The sequence below is a fragment of the Capricornis sumatraensis genome, chromosome 13, assembly GCF_032405125.1.
Source record: "Capricornis sumatraensis isolate serow.1 chromosome 13, serow.2, whole genome shotgun sequence".
Lineage (NCBI taxonomy): Eukaryota > Metazoa > Chordata > Mammalia > Artiodactyla > Bovidae > Capricornis > Capricornis sumatraensis.
The window spans coordinates 21125094-21150459 of NC_091081.1; the positions used below are offsets into that span (position 1 = coordinate 21125094).

At 39.8% G+C, this 25366-nt stretch overlaps 1 protein-coding gene across 2 annotated transcripts in view; it reads left to right on the top strand.

Moving 5' to 3' along the window:
- Window positions 1-25366, top strand: part of ROS1 (ROS proto-oncogene 1, receptor tyrosine kinase) — a 131144-nt gene that overhangs the window by 24606 nt on the left and 81172 nt on the right. For both annotated transcript variants that reach the window (XM_068985230.1, XM_068985232.1), the window contains exons 6-18: window positions 3495-3643; window positions 4594-4732; window positions 7628-7829; window positions 8496-8572; window positions 10329-10451; window positions 10609-10793; window positions 12302-12399; window positions 13999-14495; window positions 15913-16125; window positions 16826-16936; window positions 17915-18093; window positions 20213-20404; window positions 24419-24519. In XM_068985230.1, the coding sequence (XP_068841331.1) occupies window positions 3495-3643; window positions 4594-4732; window positions 7628-7829; window positions 8496-8572; window positions 10329-10451; window positions 10609-10793; window positions 12302-12399; window positions 13999-14495; window positions 15913-16125; window positions 16826-16936; window positions 17915-18093; window positions 20213-20404; window positions 24419-24519 (2266 nt within the window). The remainder of the gene's footprint in view (window positions 1-3494; window positions 3644-4593; window positions 4733-7627; window positions 7830-8495; window positions 8573-10328; window positions 10452-10608; window positions 10794-12301; window positions 12400-13998; window positions 14496-15912; window positions 16126-16825; window positions 16937-17914; window positions 18094-20212; window positions 20405-24418; window positions 24520-25366) is intronic.

The window sequence follows — 25366 nt, forward strand, 5'->3', positions numbered from 1 at the left end:
TGCCCGAGTGTTTTAATTCTCTAGTCATTTCCGAAGAATCAACACTTTGATAAACTATAGCCTATGTTAGCAGCTAGCTTTTCCAGAATTCCCCAGTTTTTCCTCCCACTGGAAGATAAACAGTTCCTTCCAGAACAAGAGATGATTGGCTTTTCCATAAGCTGCAGTCCTTCTTTCAATGGTTGATGAAAATTGGCAGGTGGATCTTTCCTTGCTATCCTGATTTGCTTCTGAATCAGAGTGGTGAAGAAACCTTATCCTGTAAGTTCAGGAAAAGATGCCTGCTTTTGCCACTTCTATAATACTGGATGTCCTAGCCAAAGCAAGTAGGCAAGAAAAAGGCATCCAAATTTGAAAGGTGGAAGTAAAATGATTTTTGTTTGCAGATGATATAATCTTATATGCAGAAAACCCCAAAGATACCACAAAATACCCTGTTAGAACTAATAAACAAATTTGGCTAAGTAGCAAGAAACAAAGTTAAAACTAGAAAATCAGTTGCATTACTATGCACAAATAAAGAACCATCCTAAAAGGAAATTATGATGAAAATTTCATTTACAATAGCATCAATAAAATACTTAGAAATTAACCAAGGAGGTGAATGATTTGTAAAGTGAAATGTTCACCAAACATTTCCAAAACAAATTAAAGAAGGCAAGTAAATGGAAAGACATTCCACATTCATGAATTAAAAAACTTGGTATATTGTCAAGATGTCAGTATTATCAGAGCAATCTACAGATTTAATGCAATCCCTATCAAAATTCCAAATACATTTTTGCAGATGTTTTACATGGGATCAAAAGACCAATTCTGCAATTTATATGGAATCTCAAGTGACCCCAAATTCTGAAAAGAACAGAGTTGGAGAATTCATACTTCCTGATTTCAAACTTATTGCAAACCTATAATAATCAAAACAGTATGGTTCTGGCATTCAGAATTCTAACACTTATACAGTGTCTGGGAAGTAGCACCAATAACTGTGTGTACCAATTGTAATGTTGCTAATGCTTAAAAGTTATGAAATATTTCATAATAAAAAAGAGAAGAATATAGGATCCTTTGGAGCTCAGTTACTTGCACATATAAAAATAATGTGTTTGACACAATGGGCTATAGATATGCTGGGGTCCAGCCCCGGTGGGTCCAGGGTGATTCAAAGGTGGGGACGGAGTCGCCGTCCTTGGAAATAACTTATTTAATTACAGATAGAGAAGGATTAGAAAACTAGCAGAGAAAAAGAGGCTGAATAACTTGGTTCACATGGAATACCAATCACCACCTACGTAGGCCGCAGGCGTCTTCCCATTCTCCCAAAGGAGAGGAGGCACTGAGGCCCCCCGGTCCGATCTTAGAAGCCCAGGCAAAATTAGCAGGCTTGATGGGTACCCATGCACCAGATGGGAATTCAGCCAGAAAAACGGAGAGGAAGAAAGAAGCGACATGGGGGAATCAGTCTTTCCGGAAACTGATCCCATTTCTTTATTTTTGGGTTTGCTTATATACCTTTTGTTACACATAGGGATGAATACAGAGTCACGCGGGGGTCAGCAGTCCTGACCTTTATCAAAATCAGGTGCTTCACATAATGTATAAAATGTATAAATGTATAAAAATGTATTAAAAAAAAGGTCTTAGGGGTTTTACATCAGCTTCTGGCCATGAGACCTGCTGACATTTTACAACCCTTTCTTTCTGATAACCAAAAGACTTATTGTTTCCAAGCGTGTTTTTTCTTAAACCAGGCACTGCCCTCCAAATAAAGTTACATTCCTACAGGGTGAGGGTGTAGTGAGTTACAATCAAGAAAGTAATTTATTTAACCCAAGGTTAACATGATTAATCTTAAAGGTTAATACTTATTTCTCCTATATACTTAAAGGTAATACTTATTTATCCTATATGCTAGTTATATTCATTATAAGGGCAGGGAATATGGAGATTTAGCAGCAAACATCAGCCCAACAAATGAAAATCCTTTCCCCAATGTTCCCCTTAAGATCTATTTAGTCTTAAGATAGTGATAAAGTTACATTTTTACATAGCAAGGACACAGTGATTTATAACAAAGTACAGTGATCTATTACAAAAGAGAAAATTCATTAACTCAAAAAGTCTAGTATTGCTAACCTTAAAAACTACTATATTTCCTTTTCTATATTCCAAATATATTGATTAATATATTCTCAGGTGCCTAAGGATATGGAGGCCTGATGGCAATCATTGACTCAACAATGAGAAAAGCCCTATGCTAATTAAGACTTTCAAAATACTCCAAAACTCTCTGTGCTGTTTATGGTTAAGAGGTAGAAAACAATCATGTGCGTAGTGGCAGGAGTATGGATAATCCTGTCGCACAAGCTAGTCTGTCAGCAGAGAGGTTTGACCTGAGACACCCTTGTCACACCCAGGGCAGGGAATCAGCAGCAATTATTGGCACAACAAATGAAAAAACCCTTCACCAATATAATTCCTAACCAACCCACTATACTGACAATTTCCAACTCCTCAAAAGAATTTGCCTTTAGTAAGCCTAAAACATCTCGTGCCTCTCAGGTTGGGAGGCTGTAAACAATCACATGTGGCCAGACGAACCTATACAGGCGGGCTAGATAACCTTCAGAGGAGTTCGTAAGTTGAAACACTCTTGTCATGCCCAGGAATTTTTATTGACTTGGAGCTGCACGTTTACTCCTTCTCCAAGAGAACCAGTGGGGAACAGCCCCCCATAAAGTCAGAGGTGTAGGCGAGAGCATGAAACAGTAAAGTAGATAGACTCTGGTTTTGGGGTAGATGCTCGGGAACAGGGGGTTTCCTGAGGCTTGATCACGCCTTTGCGTATGCCAAGCCTCCTTCCTCATGACCTGTGCCATGGGCAGAGTTCCTCACGCTGGCCCCCGGCATCGATACATAGCATAAAATTTAAAAGTATCTTGAGATATGTGCCCTGGGTTAGTGGATGGTTCTGTTGCCCTACACATACCCTTGGCATCCACCCCTCTAACCTATATAGAAGTGGTATGACAAGAGAAAACCAGTCTCAGAACACTCCATTTTGCTTGCCTGTAAGAAAAACTATCTTCAAAGATTAGATGGCTCAGTGGGTAAAGAATCTGCCTGCAATGCTAGAGACATAGGATATGCAGGTTCAATCCCTGGGTCAAAAAGATCCCCTGGAGAAGGAAATGGCAACCCACCCCAATATTTTTCTTGGAAAACTGCATGGACAGAGGAGCCTGGTGGGCTACATCCAAAGGGTCACAAATAGTTGGACACGACTAAGCAGGTAGGCAGGATGAGGGGAAAAAAGCTGCCAGACCAACTGGCTGATTTAAAGAAATAAACCACCTGAATTATAGGCATCAGTTACTGTTCAGATGAATAATTGTGGCAAGATGTAGCAGGAGCGTGCTGAGATGAAGCAGGGACATGCTGTCCTGTGTCAACAGACATGGGATGTGGTGAATGAAATCTTGCTTTCTCCCCAGGAAATGCAGACCTCCCCACTGCACCCTTTGCTTCTTCCATTGGAAGCCATGGCATGACATTACGATGGAAATCGGCCAACGTCTCTGGAGTAAAATACATCATTCAGTGGAAATACACACAACTTCCTGGAAGCTGGACTTACACTGAGGTAGGAACCACTGCCTATGTACCTGCATGCCCATTCAGTCATGCAACCCCATGGATTGTAGCCCTCCCAGCTCCTCTGCCCATGGGATTCTCCAGGCAAGAATACTGGAGTGGGTTGCCGCTTCCTACTCCAGGGGATCCCAATCCATGGATCTAACTTGTGCCTCTTGTGTCTCCTGCGTTGGCAGGTGGATGCTTTACCACCGCTGAACTTCAGTCTTTGCTACTCTTCATGCTAAACCTTTTATTTTTGAGGAAAATATATTATTGGATATAGATATTATTCCTTCAGCTCAGCATCACATAACCAACTACTCATATCATTGGTCATTATCTGTCCATCCCATTGAAAACGATGCCAACTAGGGTGGAGGTCAGGGAGGTCATCCAGGCGGGTCCCTATTAAGACAGCAAAAGCAGGTTCAGAGAACCGTCCCAAGACACCGAGTGTTTTAACACAGAAAATTAAAGGAAAGCCTTGAGGTAAATGCCAAATAATTGAATCCATAATTTTTCAGGTTTGAAGACGGAAGGAATTTTGGTGTGAATTGTGTGGACTGAGATGGGGATATCTCAGCTCTGAGCTCCAGGCCTCCTTTTCAGCTGGCCTGGCAGGCCCTGTGCTGTGTGTGCTTAGTTGCCCAGTCCTGTCTGACTCTTTGTGACCTGCATGGACTGTAGCCCTCAAGGCTCCTCTGTCCATGGAATTCTCCAGGCAAAAATACTAGAGTGGGAAGCCATTCCCTTCTCCAGGGGATCTTCCCGACCTAGGGATTGAACCCAGGTCTCCCGTGCTGCAGGTGGATTCTTTACTGACTGAGCCACCAGGGAAGCCCTGGATCACTTCATATCCAGAAGGCCATGCATCATCTACAAATGAATCTGTGTTCTTGACTTACAATATACGCAAGTGATTCCATGAATACTGATGTTTGATCTCTCATTGATTAGGCCGTGTCCAAGCTCTCCTATGTGGTAGAGCCCCTGCATCCCTTCACTGAATATGTTTTTCGAGTGGTTTGGATCTTCACAGCCCAGCTGCATCTGTATTCCCCTCCAAGTCCCAGTTACAGGACTCATCCTTATGGAGGTATGGCATGCATACCTTGCTCGAGAAATCAGGGGTCATTCCAAAGCTTTGGGTTAGTTTGCTTTTATTTTAAATAGTGAAATAGATTTATTCCTTTGTTAACCAATCCATCTAACAATGGGGTATGTAACTAGGTGTCAAGTCATCTTCTAGGTGCTCACCATGAAAAGTGGAAGTGTTCGGTCCTGTCCAACTTTTTGTGACCCCATGGACTGTAGCTTACCAGGCTCCTCTCTCCATGGGATTTCCCAGGCAAGAACACTGGAGTGGGCTGCCATTTCCTTCTCCAAGGGATATTCTTGACCCAGGGATTGAACCCAGGTCTCCCACATTGCAGGCAGATTTTTAACCATCTGAGCCACCAGGGAAGTCCAGGTGCCCACCATACCTCTGATCAAAACAAAAGTCTCTGCTCTAGTGAAGCTCTCCTTTTGGTGGAAAGGAAATTCCCTCAACAGTAAATCTAATAAAAAAGGAAACTATACTGTGAGTAGGAAGACATGGGTTGCTATAGTAAGAAAAATGCTTTGAGCAGGGTCTGTCCATGAAAAATGGGGAGTGCATTAAAGCAGTTGGTCAGAATAAGCCTCATTATGTGATTAGGAGTTATGGAAGGTTTTAAAGGAGTAATTGCTTCAAATGCTCCTTAAAAAGATAATTGGCAAATACACACAGACTGCATTGAATGATATTCAGTGATAGGGACTGAGAAGTACAGAAGTAGCAAGACCAACTGGGAGGTTATTATTGTACTTCAACTTTTGGTTAGAGATGATTTTAAAAAATAGTCAATATGTTGGAACATTTTCTGATTTATTCTTTCAAAGATCTGACTTCCATACTGGGAAAAGGATTCAAGCCTAGAGCCTTTCAGGGAGATAAATGCCAGGGGAAGACATTCAGGGAGAGTTTCTGGTGTTCTCAACATCTGAGTTAGCCGAGGGGACTTGGAAGGGCTTATTCCAAGCCAGATGTTGGATGTCCCTACCCCTCACTTCTGGAGAATCAGCTGCGTGCAGAGACCCTCACACTGAACTAGGCCTTGGACCAAACCTCAGCAGGACAGCTGATGAAGCTGGTTGGGGCATTTTCCCTCTCCCCTGGTTAGTGCCTTCTTTTTGCTTATCAGACTTTAGGTACATGCGGTCCCTCTGATGATCATTCCCTGACCATCCTCAGGACCTCAGATTAAATGTGGGTCTGGGGCAATATTTGAAATGTTCCAGGTCAGAGTAGAATACATAGATCCTTTTTGTTCAGAGCAGTGCCTCACGGACTCCAACAGTGTGGGAACATTTTCCAGTACTGGAGACATACGGTGGTCCAGGGCAGATGATTAGTTAAATCAAAGTAGCGAAGAAAGCAAATGTTGCTTTCCATTTCTGAGTCTTTCTCTGGATATGCAAGCCTCCAAACCCTCCATATGTTTCAGTTCTTGTACTGGGTATCCTTTCCATGGATAACATCTCATGCTTCAATTCTGCCTCACTCTTTTAGCCACATCAAAACTTACAGAGTTATCCATTTTGTGTTCCGTCACCTTGTGGCCCTTTTCTCTTTCAGCTATGGGAAATATATGACTTTAGATGGTTATTATTGCCTTTTAATTGGGGCCCTTATGAAGATAATTTCTTAATCAGGTGGAATAATCACCTTGCCTAACCTGACCAGCCTTTTCAGCCTTTTCAGAGAGATTTGGACTACTCACAACTTGCCTGGAGGTGGCATGGAATGTACTTGCAGCGGGGTAGATCATGCCTGTCTGGGTGTGGACTAAAGAGTTGGGTTTTCTGACATCCTAATTCCGATTCGCTAGCAGATGATTCCTACTTCCCCGCCCACCTGAGTCACTTCGTGCGTGGAGCTGAGGAGTGAGGCAATGGTATCTGTGTTTGCTCAAGCTCCGTCTGAGAGTTGGGGAGGAAGCTATCAGAGATCAGTTGAAGGGCCTTTTTAAAACACAGCCAGTGGGAGGGCCGCTCTGGCTTCTCTCTCCCCACTCTAAGGGGACAGGGGTGATGCAGTGCACCTCCCAAAAACTGTTCAGAGGGAGAGAGCCTGCTGAAGAGCAAAGTGCTATCAGTCTGCCTTTCTGTGAAAAGAGGAAATAAACTGGTGGGGTTGCAGGGCATAGGAGGCATGGAAAGCAGGTGCGGACTGGGCTGTTAGGTCATTTGTTTTCCTTTCTGTTCTTTGCCACTGGGGTAGGTCCTACAGTCTGTGGGTGAATGCTCGGTTAGCAAATGCATGCTCATTTTTGTCCTTCATGAGGGAAGGGATGCTGCTAAGGCACAGAAAACCTGGATTTGGGGGACCTTGAGAGCTGGGGGGAGGAGAGTACTGTCTGGGTCAGCAGAGCTGATGCCAGCAAAAGGGAAGCAGGCTGTTCTAATTCAGGCTTATCTAAATTCCTATCTTTAGCTAGAACTGGTCCAGCCACAGGACCCTAATGAGGGAAAAGGCCCCAGGCCTTACTTCTTTCAACTCATGTTAATCATTGACTTCAGTTTTGTTACAGAGTCTCTTCTCCTTCCTAACCTGGTTCCATCCTGTGTTTCAACTCAGTCAGGTACCTGGAGATTTTTAACAATTTTTTTTTTTCCCCTACAGCATTATCCTATTTGTAGACTTCCACATTTAATTTTATTGCATAAATTAGAAGTGAGGAAAATAACACTTTCTTTAAAGAATCCCTTAGAAGAGTAGCTAACTGATATTGTTTAGGGATCAAGAATTGCAGTTCATAGATATATTACCTCCTCCTACCACTTATTGTGACTATTAAAGAAAATATCTCATTTATGCGAAGTTTTCAAAAAACAAGACTTTACCCTACCCTATTTACGTTTTTCTCTGTATATTTTCTGCTCACGGTGTTACCATTATCTCTTCTAGTTCCTGAAACTGCTCCTTTCATTAGGAATATTGAAAGCTCAAGTCCCGACACGGTGGAAGTCAGTTGGGCTCCACCTCAATTCCCAGGTGGACCTATTTTGGGATATAACTTAAGGCTGATCAGCAAAAATCAGAAATTAGATTCAGGGACACAGAGAACCAGTTTCCAGTTTTACTCCACTCTACCAAATACCACCTACAGGTAAGAATTTAGTGGTGCATGAAGAACGTAACCAGCATGGGTGCATGCATGATAATTATCTAAGAAATATGGCTACAAAATAATTTAAAATGTATTTTGAGATGTCTAACTGACTTTGTGCTGCTGATCTGAAGTTGTGTTTTCCCTCAAGTTTGTATGCTTACTAGATTACACCATCCTAAGCAAAAACATTTTCAAGCATTTCTAATATATTCGGAGAAAAATACAAGTGTGAGCTCATAAATATGGGCTAAAAAAAGACAACATAAGCACCATCAATATCATTTCTTCATTTAATCCAACATGAAGAAAGTAAAGAGGTAGAATTCTGTTAATGGTATTTTTACATTAACTGTTAAGGGAATTATTTTATTATTGTTAGCTTTTCTAGCCTTTACTAAGACCTCCAGAAATTAGGGCATGAATGAGGGTCATGCAGATAGCAGAGTTCAGTTTTTGACCTCTGTGACCCTGAACTGTTCTGTGGGGAATGCAAACAAGGACATGATTGATGGTCATTTCAGTGCTGAGCAGCGGCACCGAGTAACTAGATACAGGCATTGCCACCTTGTCCTTTAAATAGAAACGTTATTGCTCCTTCTATTTTTATCTTATGTTCACACCATGCCATGTAAAACACATCTCTCCAAATTGTTTTTGGAATAGGTTTTCTATTGCAGCAGTAAATGAAGTTGGTGAGGGGCCGGAAGCCGAATCTAGTATTACCACTCCATCTCCAGCAGGTATAGGCTGGGGTGTGCCTCCTGCTACTGGGAAGTTGAGGGGTGGAAGGGTGGATTCAGATCTGACAGGTCCTGTGTCATCTGGTGTTCCTTAAGCCCCTACTCGTCTGCCAAATAACACTGTCTTGTGAATACTTGATAAGTTTCCATTTAAAATGAGAAATCAGTCCCATCTGACAAACAGGAGTAAGTTGTCAGAGCAAAGTTTTCACATTGAAATTTAAAAATTAAAAAAAGAAGAAAAAAAGGAATTAAAAAAATGGCCCCAAGCAAACTCTTGGTTTCAGTTAAAGTCTCTAGTGATTATGGGAGAAGGCAATGGCAACCCACTCCAGTACTCTTGCCTGGAAAATCCCATGGACGAAGGAGCCTGGTAGGCTGTAGTCCATGGGGTCGCTAAGAGTCGGGCACGACTGAGCGACTTCACTTTCACTTTTCACTTTCATGTGTTAGAGAAGGAAATGGCAACCCACTCCAGTGTTCTTGCCTGGAGAATCCCAGGGACGGGGGAGCCTGGTGGGCTGCCGTCTATGGGGTCGCACAGAGTCTGACACGACTGAAGTGACTTAGCAGCAGCAGTGATTATGACTTTCATTTACATACTTAGGGAATACATATATCCTACTCTAACCTCCGCTTTATGGGTCATCATTTAATAAAGATCAGATATTTTTTTCTTCCAATTTCCTTTAGGTTTTCAAATCTATCTGGACTTAGTAAGTTACATTTTACTATTCTGAATATTCAAACTACGAAATTAGCTCTTGTTATTAATTGGCAAGTACCTTTTTTTTTTTTTCAGCTTCAGCATTTTAATGTTTGCCTTAGGAGACTAAATATTTACTGCATGATTCCCACGTAAGCAAAATCTTAATAAAAGAAAATGCTCTCTAAGAAGCACCAGAAATATTTTGGGGAAAGTTAGTTCAAAACGTTTGGAATAACACGTGAAAACTCAAAATACTAGGAGTGTGTTTTCTGTCTTTGTGGCAACCCTGTTTGCTGACTTGACCTCCCATTCCCCAAATCTGCCCCCAGATATGCCGGTGGGTATTTATTGAATGTCATCCATTACTAACCTATAATTTCTTTGGCTGTTACTAGACTGTAGGAGAGGAGAGGTATTTTTGTTATACAAGAAGCATCCCAAGGACGAGTTAAATACAGAGCAGGTTTAAGGTTGTTATTACTGTGATTACTGCATAAACATTTATTAATTACCCTAAAAGTGTTGATCAGGGCACAATGCATCAGTCTCCAGTCGAACAGGATGCCACGCAGAGTTCTGCAGTCCTCAAATTTCATTACTACAGGCTTTTCTCCTGCCTCAAAGGGAGAGGTAATTGAAGACAAAACAGAGGCAACCAAAGTCTGCCCATAGGTGTGTGTTATGCAACCAGCCCCTCCAGCCTGCTGGTCTACCTTCACCAAGCAGTCAGATTCCCAGGGTGGAGGATAATGAGCCGAGCTCCTGTTTGGGCAAGGCTGTTGAGAACAGTGATACTGCATGTGATGTTATTTTGAGGGCATTCAGGGGCACATACCCAGAAATCCTGCTTGGTTGCCACAGTACTTCCCGCCCCAATCATAGAATGTGATTTATACCACAGTTGAAATACCCCAGTATCTTCAGAGAATATCCAGCAAAGCTCTTTCGTGTGCCAGCCCCCTTGTTTTTAAGGGTGGTATTGATCTGTTTTGCGTCAATATGTACATGATTGGTCTGTCTGTCTATAAAGTCGTGTTGTTGTTTTAGTTCAAGAAGAGGAACAGTGGCTCTTTTTATCCAGGAAAACTTCTCTAAGAAAGAGGTCTTTAAAGCATTTAGTAGATGAAGCACATTGCCTTCAGTCAGATGCCACACACCATAATATTACAGGTCAGTGTAATAGAGAAAAATGTTTCCTTAGTGTGTAAGGAAAGATCCAGGCTGACTTTAATGCCTTTGTTAAAGATTAAATAAATGAGTTCTCTTTAGTGTCACTGTTTTGTCTGGTTGTTACATAGTAACACATGTATTTGCATCACTTTTCCAGGAATATCAGTTAATGTCCACCAGCAGGTTGTTTATTTCTCTGAAGGAACTCTCATATGGGTGAAGGACGCTGCCAACATGTCTGATGTGTCTGGCCTGAGAATTTTTTACAGAGGCTCAGGATTAATTTCTTCCATCTCCATAGACTGGCTTTATCAGAAAATGTATTTCATCATGGATGAACTGGTTAGTCTGGGAATTTAAAGTGAACAACTAGATACTGAAAATCTAATGCATATCTTGACATATTAATATTTATAAGTAAACATAATTCTTTCACTCAATAATTAATCATTGAGTGTTTACTATGTTTTAGATACTGGGTTAGCAATGAATCATACATAGAGTCTTATAGGAGGGTCTAGATTTTACCTAGTACTAAGTACTTTACGAAGAATTGATGCTTTTGAACTGTGGTGTTGGAGAAGACTCTTGAGAGTCCCTTGGACTGCAAGGAGATCCAACCAATCCAATCTGAAGGAGATCAGCCCTGGGATTTCTTTGGAAGGAATGATGCTAAAGCTGAAACTCCAGTACTTTGGCCACCTCATGCGAAGAGTTGATTCATTGGAAAAGACTCTGATGCTGAGAGGGATTGGGGACAGGAGGAAAAGGGGACGACAGAGGATGAGATGGCTGGATGGCATCACCTACTCGATGGACGTGAGTCTGAGTGAACTCCGGGAGTTGGTGATGGACAGGGAGGCCTGGTGTGCTGCAATTCATGGGATTGCAAAGAGTCGGACTTGACTGAGCAACTGAAATGAACTGAACTGAACTGAAATATTTTACTTAGTCCTGATATACCATTAAATCATCTTTCTTGTGATTTTTCAGAGCTGTAATTTTTCACTAATGATAATTTGACTTCCATGAGACAGTGGTACCTGAATTATCACTGGATAACAACTGCCAATCATGATTAAAATCAGCTGTGAGCATTTTAAATTATGTAATATTGGTATTATCAAATCAAGTTTCCTTTTTTGAAAGAGAGGCTGGTCTCAGTCACTGTGCCTGGAAGCCCATAAGCTTCAGTTCAGTTCAGTTGCTCACTTGTGTCCGACTCTTTGCCACCCCATGGACTGCAGAGCGCCAAGCTTTCCTGTCCATCACCAACTCCCAGAGTTTACTCATACTCATGTCCATGAGCTGGTGATGCCATCCAACCATCTCCTCCTCTGTCGTCCCCTTCTCCTCCCGCCTTCAATCTTTCCCAGCATCAGGATCTTTTCAAATGAGTCAGCTCTTCACCTCAGGTGGCCAAAGTATTGGAGTTTCAGCTTCAACATCAGTCCTTCCAATGAATATTCAGGACTGATTTCTTTTAGGATGGACTGGTTGGATCTCCTTGCAATCCAAGGGACTCTCAAGAGTCTTCTCCAACACCACAGTTCAAAAGCATCAATTCTTCAGTGCTTAGATAGGCCCATAAGCTTAGATATAGCTAAAATATTAATAAAAGTAGTTGAGTATCTCCACAAATATGAAAAATATGTACTTGTATTTCATGGATACCAAGAGAATATGAACTCATTAAGATATAGGATATAAAACTGTCTTTTAAGGGCTTTTTCATGTTTTCAAAAAGTGCCTGTGACTAGTGGAATTCTAAGCACAGAACAGTTGCTCCAGGAATATTTGTTGGCCAAATAGACTAGAGACACTAATGCTGCTGATGTACTTTTCTCTAGGTGTGTGTCTGTGATTTAGAGAACTGCTCAAACATTGAGACAATTACACCTCCCTCAGTCATTGCACCTCAAAAAATTGTGGCTGATGCATACAATGGGTAAGTGTTAGCCTTGCAAATGTGAATTCTCTTCCTTTGGCAAGAATCTTAGGGAAACTTGCTTGCTAATAATATCATAGTGCCAGATGAGCCAATCTTATTTCATATTTAATTAAATCCAGGCAAAGTTTTCATTCTTATAGAGCTAAGAGGAAATTTCTTTAAAACTTCACCCACAACTTTTCTAGGTAAGCAGGTTTTCCTTTCTCCTTTGCAGTAGATTATGGGCGTATGGGAAAAATCTCTTCTCTGGGACTCGGGGACCTGGCTTCTCTTCTTGGGTTTGTCATGATTTTATGCATGACTCAGAGTTTTATTCCCCTTCAGCTCTTCCAATGAGAAGCCCTTCCTGCCTATCTTTCCTCTCTTCATTACACCATTTTCTCTTGCTGAGCAGTTCAGTGCCTGTTTGCTTTTCTGGTCTGGTTATCATGTCTGTTGGGAGACAGGTTTAGCATTCTTCCACTGACTCCTTTCTGCTGATTTTGGGTGGTCCTTCCCAGCTGTTTTTACTCAGTTGTGGGGTATTTCATCATGATTTTGTAAAACGCTGACACTATTGCCTCACTCATTTGTGAATATTTTTAAAAGCTTGTTACTGTTGTTCAGTTACTAAGTTGTGTCTGACTCCTTGTGACCCCATGAACTGCAGCATGCCAGGCTTCCTTGTCCTTCACTTTCTCCAGGAGTTTGCTCAAACTCAAGTCTACTGAGTCAGTGATGCCATCGAACCATCTCATCCTCAGTTGCCCCCTTCTTCTCCTGCCCTTAATCTTCCCCAGCATCAGGGTCTTTTCTAATGAGTTGGCTTTTCACATCGAGTGTCTGAAGTATTGGAGCTGCAGCTTCAGCACCAGTTCTTCCAATGAATATTTAGTGTTGATGTCCTATAGGATTGGCCTGTTTAATCTCCTTGCAGTCCAAGGAGTCCTCTCCAACACCACAGTTTGAAGGCATCAATTCTTCGGCACTCAGCCTTCTTTATGGTCCAGCTCTCACATCCATACTACTGGATAAACTGTAGTTATGACTATATGGACCTTTGTCAGCAAAAAGCTTAGTCTAATACAAATGCAGGATTAGTATTGCTGGTAGCAACTGTGCAAAATAATACCATAAAGTTTTAAAAAATGGCTTAAATGTTTATGTTTTCTTCCGTTTTGTCATTCACAATGCATGGGAATATTTATTGACAGATTTTAACTAAGAATTTCTGTGTATTGGAGAAAAATGTTTCATAATAAATGACAGGTTCAGTCATGTAAGTTTTATATAATATGCTTTAAGAGTAGACTTCACTAGAAAACCTGTAAAGACCCCTGTTGTTCTTAAATTCTGATTCCTTAAGAAGTCACATGTAATAATTACGAGATTAAGCCTTATAAGAGAGGCTGACATTTTCCGGGATTCCAACTTCTAACTTAAATGAATAGAGCATATTTGTAATAAATGCCTTTGCCAGTTTGCATCTTGGGAAACCCTGTGCTTATCCACTCTGGAGATACTTGGTTCTGATTGCCCAACAGGATAAGACAATGGTGTTGTTCCTTCTTCACCCTTGCACTGACTCACACCAGGCTTCTTCCGCTCCTGTGTCAGGTACGTCTTTTATCTCCTGAGAGACGGCATTTATAGAGTCAATCTTCCTGTGCCTTCTGGTGGGGGCTCAGAAGCCATGCGTATTGTGCAGAGTGGCACTTTAAAGGACTTTGCAATCAAGCCACAGTCCAAGCGGGTCATTTATTTCAACGACACTGCCCAAGTCTTCATGTCAACCTTTCTCGACGGCTCCGCATCCCACATCATCCTACCTCATGTCCCCTTTACTAATGTGAAGAGCTTTGCTTGTGAAAACAACGACTTCCTGGTCACAGATGGCAAGGCCATTTTCCAACAGGATTCTCTGTCTTTTAATGAATTCATCGTGGGATGTGACCTGAGTCACATAGAAGAATTCGGCTTTGGCAACTTGGTCATCTTTGGCTCATACACCCAGCCACACCCGCTGCCGGGCCGCCCGCAGCAGCTCTCCGTGCTGTTCGGCTCCCACCAGGCCCTGGTTCAGTGGAAGCCCCCCCCGCTCGCCATCGGTGCCAGTGAGTTCCCTGTCCCCCGCCTGGAGGCTGGCCTTGTCAGAAGGAGAGGAAAACTTAATAGGCTTGGCATGGCAACTCAGCTTTGAGAGCCCTTATGTGATTATTTAGCCAGTAACCCAAAGTGCTACTTAGCACTCTCTTTGTCTCCTCTCTCTCACACATACACACAGTGTTATTACGTTTGTTCTACATTTACCAGTTTTGATAAAGAGAATTTCTATATTTTATCATGTACATCCAAACAGAAGGGTTGGAACATTTATTGAGAGTCTCCTTGGAGCCAGGCACTGACATTCTAGTTGGAGGGAATGCATTAGCCAGGGGGATGGAACACTTGGGTTGAGATTTTGTATCTGGGAGACCTTGCATGAATTTGAGCCTAAAACTCTCAGGACTTGAATTTTCATCTCTGGAGAGGCAGCATGTGTGGTGGGTTTGCAGGTGGGCTCTAGGGCCCGCCTGCACGGATTCAAAGGCTACTCTCAGCAGACTAGCCTTTTAGCAGAATGACCTGGGCAAGTTACTTAACCATTTCATGCATGTTTCCACTACTGGAAATAAAAATATTAAGTATATCCTTCTAAGGGATTGTCATATAGACCAAATTAAGATGCATAGGTAAAACCCAGAACAGTATCTAGCAAAGCAGTTGGCAGTTATTTTTCTTTTAATAAAAGAAGGACCAGATAATAAAAATTTTCCATTTTGTGGGTCATACAGTTTCTGGGATAGCTACTCAACTCTGTCTTTGTGGTATGTAAGCAGCCATAGATAATATGTAAATAAGTGACTATGACTGTGTTCCATCACAACTTTATTTATAAAAACAGGCAGTGGGCCAGATTTGGCCTGTGGGCTGCAGTTTGCCAACCTCTGGTCCCCCAGCAAACATTGGCTGCTGCTGCTAAGTCGCTTCAGTCATGTCCGACTCTGTGCGGCCCCATAGATGGCAGCCCTACTTTTACTTTAAGACCAAGTTAATTATGCCTGTTTGATGTATATCTCAAAGATGGCTGAAAATGAATTAGCAAAATTTTTTAATTTTTATTTTTTGGGCTTCTAGGAGAGTGATATTCTGCTGACACTGGAATAATATTAGAGATTCATTGTTAAGCGTTTATTAGGAGCTTGTATAGTATACCCTTCTGATAGTTCTATGCAGCCAGTCACACAGCACAGAGAGGGGAACAGTGGCCTCCCATTTGTTGGCAAGATGTCTCCTTTGATGAGACAAAATGAGTGAGTAGAATGGCCACTGTCCTAATCATGTCATCAAGTTAACCCTGGCAATTAAGGGGCAACAGGCTCAATTATCCTTCCACTCAAGCTGAAGCTGTAGATAAGTTGACTGACAATCCTTTGTTTGCCCTTGCTGATATCATCCTGGTCAGTAATACTGTTTAACTCTTCCGCATAGGTCCTTCTGCCTGGCAGGACTGGACTTATGAGGTGAAAGTATCAACCCAAGACCTTCCTGAAACCACTCACGTGTTCTCTAATATAAGTGGGACCATCCTTAATGTACATGACCTTCAGAGTGCTACAAAATACGAGGTTTCTGTGAGAGCAAGTTCTCCCAAGGGGCCAGGCCCTTGGTCAGAGCCCTCAGTGGGAACTACTCTGGTACCAGGTGAGAGAATGCTCTTGATTTAGGGAGTGATTCTGACAAAAGAGGCTTTCTCCCTGTCTTCTTTAAAATTTCTCACCTTAGATGTTGGAAAGAAATGAGAATGAGGGTGCATTGACCCCTTGAGCATGTTTATTGTCTGAGGTTAGGAAAGCAAGTAAAGCACAGTGTGATATGAGTGTTTCTAACGTTCTATTTTATACTGTCCAAGATGTTTTTGAACAAACAATATAATTTTCTTCTTCTTTGTGGTTTTCTCCTTTCTCATGGCTTATTAAGCTTTAGCACTGCTTGGATGCTGGAAGTCTCGACAAGAGAAGTTGAGGGGCTGTGAATTATGTTGAATTCTGTCCTCTTGGTTGAAAGAAAATGGAAAGAACTGAACCATTTGTACTACTGTTGCTTCTGAATATCACCAATAGCTAAAGCAAAACAGTAAAAGAATTTGCCATGATGTGACATTGCTATAGTGGCAGCATCAATACACATTTCTCTTCACATTCAATTACAAATATTTACATAAAAATAAAAGTGTGTTTAATATGATAGAGTATTCTTTTAAGCAGATACAATTATTCATATACTTCCAGTGTATTTTTCAAAATGCTGATTTACTTTATAAAAGAAATCTAACAAACAAGATGTGTACCTAAAAATGCGTGTTTTCTGTGATATTTCTTTCAATTGTTTTTAAACCAAACAGCTGCAGAACCACCGTTTATCATGGCTGTGAAAGAAGATGGACTTTGGAGTAAGCCATTAAATAGTTTTGGCCCAGGAGAATTCCTATCCTCTGATATAGGAAACGTGTCAGGTAAACACCAAGTTCCCTGTACACTTGGATGGCAGGTTTCTACTTGTTAGACTTCCTGAGATATTTGACCAATCAGAAGAATTGAGTGTTTTAATATTAGGTCAATAATGAAAGGAAAAACTATTGACTGAATTATACTGCCAGTGACATGATGGAGAAAATGTCTGTTCTCAAGGAGAAGGGCCATTTATTACTCCACAAAATGTGAGGTTATTTAATGATGTATGGCCATTTCAGGAAGGCTTTGATATACTTCTCATGTATTTTAATCTCTCAATGTCATCTCAAAGTAACCGCCTATCTTGTTCCATGATGATAGCTATAGTTAAGTAATTTTTTATGAGTTTGCTATAAGACCAGAGCACAAAACAGCTATATGACGTTCTAAATAAAGCATAAGAAAGAATTTCATGGCACAGAAGATTATGTAATAAATGCCTAAGGCAAAACTACCTACCCATTTATTACTTAATGGCATCTTCTATAATTATCTAATTATTTGATTTCTTTATTTGGTCATTAAAAATTACCACAGCACTTCTGACCAAAATGAGTTGGACTTAGGAGGTAGGGTGGTACTAATGGAAAGAATGATACTTTGAAGTTGGTTCAAGTCTGGGTTCCTCCTCTTTTCATCTGTGAGACTTCGGGCAAAATAGGTAATTTTACCTAGTCTTGGGTTTGCCATGTAAAAAAATGGAAATGATTTCTACTTTAGAGCTTTAAGAATTGAGTGAGATATATAAAAGTGCCCAGGACAATGTTGGCAAAGAGGAGATGCTCAATGAATATTAGTTCCTGTGTCTAGTTCCAGGGCTTAAGATTTTAAAGTAATATTATTGAAACATTCTTGACACATCTCTGAAGCTCTAGTGAATATCCATGTTATTGTTGAGGTGCATGTGTGATTTGCTGATGCGCTATGTTTACACTGGCATACATGAGAAAGTAACTGCTACCAATTCACTTTGTTTTGAGACATGGATTGGTATAACGACAGCCTCTACTACAGTGACATGAAAGGTGATGTTTATGTATGGCTGCTGAATGGGACAGACATCTCAGAGAATTATCAGATACCCAACATTGCAGGAGCAGGGGCTTTAGCTTTTGAGTGGCTGGGTCACTTTCTCTACTGGGCTGGAAAGACCTATGTGGTAAGTTAAAGCCTGACGTCCTACATGCTCTCAAACAATGCCTATCCACTTCAGTGACTGGCGTGTCATCTTCATGATTTTTTTTCATACTTGTGTTTCATCTATGTTATTATTTACTAAATATTTGTCTCTAAACCTACTCACCTTTTAATTAAAATATTCATGTAGAAAGGAAATTCTATATCAGTATTTGATTAATTAGTATTATATTTTCAATAATATCTTGAAATAAATATATTAAAATGTTCACTGGTGGAATAGCATCCTGGGGAAGATGGCACACCCCAAAGGCATAATGAAAAGAAACTAAGAGAGGGGACTATTTTCAACAGTATGGACAGGGCTAGGGAAAATGAGCATAGGACGGTGAAGCATGCTCTGGGCTAGCAAGTGTGGGAGGATATTACTGCCTCTAGGCATTAAGGACAAGGGAAAGAATGGTGAGGGATGTAGCTTTAGCAGAGTTGCCAACATGAAAATCAGCCATTGTCAAAAGGTATAGTCCAGCAAGGAGTGATACGATAGCACATACGTACCTCCATCCCTCTTTTCTTCTGCCCTCTGATCTTCGGCCGCTGCTTCCATTGGCTGAAGCTCCTGGAAGCCAGAGAACAGGGAGCTAGGTTGATGCAGTCCATCAGTGTCGGGCTCAGGGGCCACTGAGGAGGGCGGACAGGGTGGGATTTGGGGGCAAGATGAAGACACCCTGTGCACTGTGCACGCTGAAGAAAAGAACGGTTGATGAGATCAACGGTCTACTAGATCAAGAAAAAAATTTTTTCAGTTTTATGATACAAAAAAGTCATTTTGGTTTTATGGTACAAAATTTGTTTCCTAATCAGGAGGGCACATGTCCATTTGTTTATTTATTCATTATCTGTTACCAGTATGTTTAGAGCCTTGAAAATTGGCGTTGTAGAGAATATGAGGAAAATAGTAGTCATGTCTCTGCCTTTGAAAAAAATATATCAGCTTTCTTGAGATATAATTTATGTACCATAAAATTCACCCTTCGATTATATAAAATGCAGTGGTTTTTAGTATGTTTTGTGCTGTGCAACCATCACCACTTGCCCCTGCTCTTTTCATGACATAAAAATAAATTCATGGGGATTTCCTTGGTGGTCCAGTGGCTAAGACTCCACATTCCCAATTCCTGGGGGGCCTGGGTTCGATTCCTAGTCAGGAGACTAGATCCCACATGCCACAACTAAGACCAATGCCAATAAAAGAAAACATCGTGAATCATCAGAAGCACACAGAGCATTGCTGTTGTATGTGCTCAGTCGTGTCCGATTCTCTGTGACTCCATAGACTGCAGCCCACCGGGCTCCTCTGTCCATGGGATTTTCCAGGCAGGCATACTGGAGTGGGTTGCCATTTCCTTCTCCAGGGACAGAGCATTGTATTTAGAAGCAAAGTAATATGGCATAGTCTGAATTCATAAGTGCCAATGACTTGTAGGCAGAATGGAGCTGAGTGGGGTTAATCAGAGAATGATTCCCAAAATGGATTAGTTTGAAAATAGTTTTGAAGGAGGATGTGGTAGAGTAGTATAAAAACTGGTTTCAAGTGTTTGCTCTGTTTCTTATAAAATAATTTAACTTCTTGAAAAATCACTTCACCTTTTTAAATCCAGCTTACTTTACAGGCTTAATGTGAGGGTTATAATAACTAATATTTTAAAGATAAAAAAGAAGTATGGTGCCTGGCATATAATTGGTACTTAATAATCACAGTAATTAATATTAGGGAGATTAAACAGACAGAGAGGAGCAAGGAGAGGCATCACTATTTGGAGTATACATCTTTGGGAGTCTAACCAAATACATTCTTATGTTTTGATTATGTGTTGATTGTCTAGGTATATGATTAGAAGGAGCAAGTATTAACTCAAAGTAAGTGTATCTCCTTTCTCTTTGGAGGCATGAAAAGGAGTAAGCTTCCTTGTAATTATATTCCCGAAGCTAGGCGCATGACACAGCAGAGTGCCAGTAAATATTTATGGTTGGAGAAATGAATGGACGAATGCAGTAATTTACTAACAATTGCAATAAACTCTTCAGAATTAATGATGCCATTTAAAAATCACTAAAACTGAGTTATGATTATTTTATAGATTCAAAGGCAGTCTGTGTTGACAGGACGCACAGACATTGTGACTCACGTGAAGTTGCTGGTAAATGATATGGTGGTGGACTCGGTTGGTGGATATCTCTACTGGACCACGTTATATTCAGTAGAAAGTACCAGGCTAAATGGAGAAAGTCCACTTGTATTACAGGCGCAGCCTTGGTTTTCTGGGAAAAAGGTGAAAGTTAAAAAAATAAGATCTGATCATTTAATTATACTACATAATGCTGTTGTATAGTTATAATAATACTATTTCCACTTGTTGTGAATACTTCAGGTAGAATCTGAAAGGAAATACTATTATGGTAAGATCTTGGTATAACCAAATTTCTCTAAGTCTTATTTGATTGTCGTAGTTGATTAAATAAAATATAATACGGAGATTTTTATATTTTGCTTTATCTTGAAGCTCATACTTTAAGAGCATCTTAATTTGTCCATTTTTATAGTCTTTAGGAATTCTATTGGATATTTTAGAACTCCTTCTTGGGTGATTATTAGGTGTTTTATTATTTTTAGTCAATTTCTGGTACTGACTGCTCTGATAACTATGCAGCTCCTAGGAAAGTTATTTGACTTTTCTGTGACTGTTTCATTAACTGAAAAATGGGAATATTAACAATTGTCCTCCCTCTTAGGGTTGTTGTGATGATTAAATGAGATAATTCATGGGAAGTAGTGAGAACAACCACTCAAAAGTTATATTTTGTAACTCAATCTAAAAAATGCAATAATATATTAACAGAAATGATTCTAAGGCAATTTTTTTTTTACTTCCTCAACTTCTAGAAACAATATCTATTTTTATTGATCCTGTTTAGCTTCCCTCTAGCTATCCATATATTTTGAAATTTTATTTTTTCTGATGATCTTAAGAATATGTCTACTGTAGAAATTTTAGAAATTACTGAAAAGTGTGAGGAAGAAATAAATCATTCATACTAATTCTATCTATTTAATATTTCTTAAAATTTTTTATCCGTTTTTGTTGTCAGTAGAGATAAAACATACATAGTACAGGTATACCAGATCATTTATAAACAAACAAACAAATTGTTGAGTCATTTGATCCTCAATTCCTAAAGACGTGCTGGTTATAATTCCTAAGATTCTTTTCCTTGCAATGGTGAATGGAATTGTTTCCTTAATTTCTTTTTCTACTTTCTCATTATTAGTGTATAGGACATGCATTCTATCATGTATACTATCATGTAAGAATTGAATCACCAGTCCATGTCTGACGCAGGATACAGCATGCTTGGGGTTGGTGCATGGGGATGACCCACTGAGATGTTATGGGGAGGGAGGTGGGAGGGGGGTTCATGTTTGGGAACACATGTAAGAATTAAAGATTTTAAAATTAAAAAAAAAATAAAAAATAAATTAAAAAAATAATAAAAAAATATAAAAATAAAAAAATAAAAATAAAAAGCAGAGACATTACTTTGCTAACAAAAAAAGAATAATTCCTAAGATTTTCATATACAGATTATAACACAGGTATTTAAAAGAAATAGACATTTACACACCATATCCAGAGATTATTCATTCCTGTCAAACAATGAAAAGATCCCTTAATTGTATTTTGGGGCCACTTGAGTCTGAATACAAAGTATATTTTTTATGTTTTAATAAAAAAAATGTTAGGGGAAAAACTCTTTTTAAAACAGCATATTAAAGATAATAGTATCTCAAGAGTAACTTTCTATTCATCCCCTTGACTTTGTCTGTAATCACCCTGCTGTCCTGATCTCATCCTTTGGGATACATCGTCTCAGGATAGCCCTGGAGTGGCCTTGGGGACTTTTCTATAAATGAGTGAATTTTTAGAGTTCTCAGCATGTTTGAGGAAATACATTTTTATTTAAAATCCACTCCAAACTCTCTCACAGGCTGGCTAATGGTGCTGCTGCTTGTGCCGATACGTGTTCTGGCTCCGCTGTTTGGCGTTTTATTCAGCTATCTCTGTTAATGCTAGGGAGTGTGTTGAAGGTAATATGTTTTGCACTGAGTGAAGCTTTCCCTCTCACTGTCATTCCTTTGCATGTTACTCGCAAATTTGTCATGGAGTCATAAGATACTTTGAAATCAACAGGTATAACAAAATAGTCATTTATAGAAAGATTCATTTGTATGATGAAAAGGGAAAATGAAATGAGATATTCCTTTAAAGTGAAAAGGCCTAGGACTCATAATATATAGTACATTTACCACAGGATTAAACTTCAAGGTTTTAATTTAGATCAAAGGGATTACTTCCAAGGGATGGGCTTTATTAGACATAATGATGGTTACCAAAGGTTTATGGAACACCCTCTGACACTGTTTAACCATGGGCTCCAATGGTGGTGTAAAGGGATGGGGTAATGACCCATCCCCTGAATTTGACTTATGGCTGGCATAGTTTGTCCTATTTCAGCAAAGGGAGTTGTAGAATCTTCTTTTTTAAGAGATAAAGTAGACTTAATCTGTAATTTATAAAACTCTAGGGCATCTCATTATAGATAAAAAGCAATATTAACTTGGTTTCACTTTAACTGGAAAAATTATCAATAAATCTCTTTTAGCCTGAAGCAAGGACATAATTCAATCCCCCAAAGTCTCGGAATTGCTAGAATAGTTTTCTACCTTTTGGAAAAAGAGTAGGTTGAGTTTTCTTAAAGACAGAAGGCTGTGATTCATATGATGACTGAAGGTTCTGGCAGCCATAAAACGAGATTCTTTCTTTTTTTTTTAATGTATAATCTCACATTTTATTTTTTAATTTAAATTTATTTATTTTAATTGGAGGTTAATTACTTTACAATATTATATTGGTTTTGCCATACATCAGCATGAATCCAGCACGGATGTACACATGTCCTCCATCCTGAACCCCCCTCCCACCTCTCTCCCCATACCATCCCTCTGGGTCATCCCAGTGCACCAGCCCCAAGCATCCTGTATCCTGCATCGAACATGGACTGGCAATTCGTTTCTTATATGATATTATACATGTTTCAATGCCATTCTTCCAAATCATCCCACTCTCTCCCTTCTTTATAGCACGTCTTGGGTAACCAAGTACTTTTAGTTCTTGGATACTTCATTGTATTCTTTTTATATTTTTCACTGGTTGATGCTTTTGTTTATATGCTGTTATATCTTGCTAAAGATATTGTCATCAACTTTATTTTATCTGATACCTCTTAGCTTCCAGGTCTGCTCTAGAAAGACTCCACTACTCTGAGGTCAGACTCCTTGTAATCTCAATACCTATAAAGCCAAAGAAAGCAAAAAAGATCCCTTGGATTGTAAATTCTATCTCTTGCACTCTATTTCATAGGAGACTCAGTCTTTCCACAGGTCTCACCTAATCAACTGGACTTTAAGACACAAATTGTAACAAGAAGACAAAGAGTAATAAAAAGTGGTTGTAAGATGTCAGCTGGAAATGGGACTAAAGTTCCATATGTACACGACTCTATCCAATTGTATCACATGAAAACCATGTCTATAGTGTATTTGAGAAAACTATCAGCATGTTTTCAGTTGCAATTAACAGATATTAATATAATTTAAAATGGCTTGAATGGTTGGTTCTCAAACTTGGTGACACATTGGAATTATCTGAGGAATTTGAAGACATACTGGAGACTGGGTACCATCTCCAGAGATTAAAATTTAACAGGATGCCAGACTGGAAATTGATATATTTAAAGAATCACAGGTAATTCTAATCTGCAGCAATGTTTGAGAACAACTGATTTAAACAACGATCAGATTCATTGACTTATGTGGCTGAAGAGTCCAGAGTTGTGCTAGCTTTAGACAAGGCTTGGCACAGTGGTTCAAAGTTCCTCATTCAGTAGGACCTGGAGTGTGGTTGAAAATTTGTATTTGTCACAAGTTCCCAGGTGATGCTGATCCTGGTAGTCCAAAAATCAAACTTTGAGAACCACTAGAGATAAGTATATAGAAGTGAATAATAGATAGTTCCTGCCATTTGAGGATTTTTAGGAAACTAGTGCTTATATCCAAACTACATAGTAATAAGCATATTTACATGATATTTATATTCAGTAAAAGGTAGAAATCACCAAGTTTATTATTCCAAAAAGGATGCTAAAGAGAAATCTGTAGCTTAAGCATGATGTAATCACAAAGATTAAATATGTATTTGATTTGTTTTCTTTCCTTATTTTCTATTTAGGTAATTGCTTTAACTTTAGACCTTAGTGATGGGTTCCTATATTGGTTGGTTCAAGATAGTCAGTGTATTCACCTGTATACAGCTGTTCTTCGGGGTCAAAGGTGAGTAATACTGAAGGCAATTGGTTGAAAAAAAAGAAAGTAACTTGCCCCTTAGTTATAAATGATAGTACTTAAGAATTCATTTATTCTTTCAATAAACACTTATTAATTATCCACTGTGTTTGCAGACATTGTGCTTGCAAGGAAAGATGAATTTGTAAACAATTAATTAGTGTAGAACATGGTGAATATTCTATGGCTTTCCTCTTAGCTCAGTTGGTAAAGAATCTACCTGCAATGACAAAGACTTGGGTTCAGTTCCTGGGTTGGGAAGATCTCCTGGAGAAGGAAATGGCACCCTACTCCAGTATTCTTGCCTGGAGAATCCTATGGACAGAGGAACCTGGCGGGCTACAGTCCATGAGATTGCAAAAGTCAGACTTGACTTAGAGGAATAAACCGCCACCATGGTGAATGTGGCAATGTGGTATAAGGAGAGTCCAGCAGAGATACTGAGAAGAATGCCCCTCAAGAGCCTAGGAAATGAGTGCATAGGTTTCTATGCTTCTTAACACAGTCTCTAACTATGATTATAGACAGGCCGGTAGACCTCTTTAGTTGATCTATCTGAATGCTTTGTGTTTAGTATTCTTATCTATATACTTGGTTATATTTCCTTTTGCCACTATAAAATATTCTCATTCATCTATGGTAATACTCTTAATCTTAAAGACTATTTTGATATTCAGTTCAGTTCAGTTCAGTCACTCAGTCATGTCTGACTCTTTGCGACTCCATGAACTGCAGCACGCCAGGTGTCCCTGTCCATCACCAGCTTCCGGAGTCCACCCAAACCCACATCCATCGAGTTGGTGATGCCATCCAACCATTTCATCCTCTGTCGTCC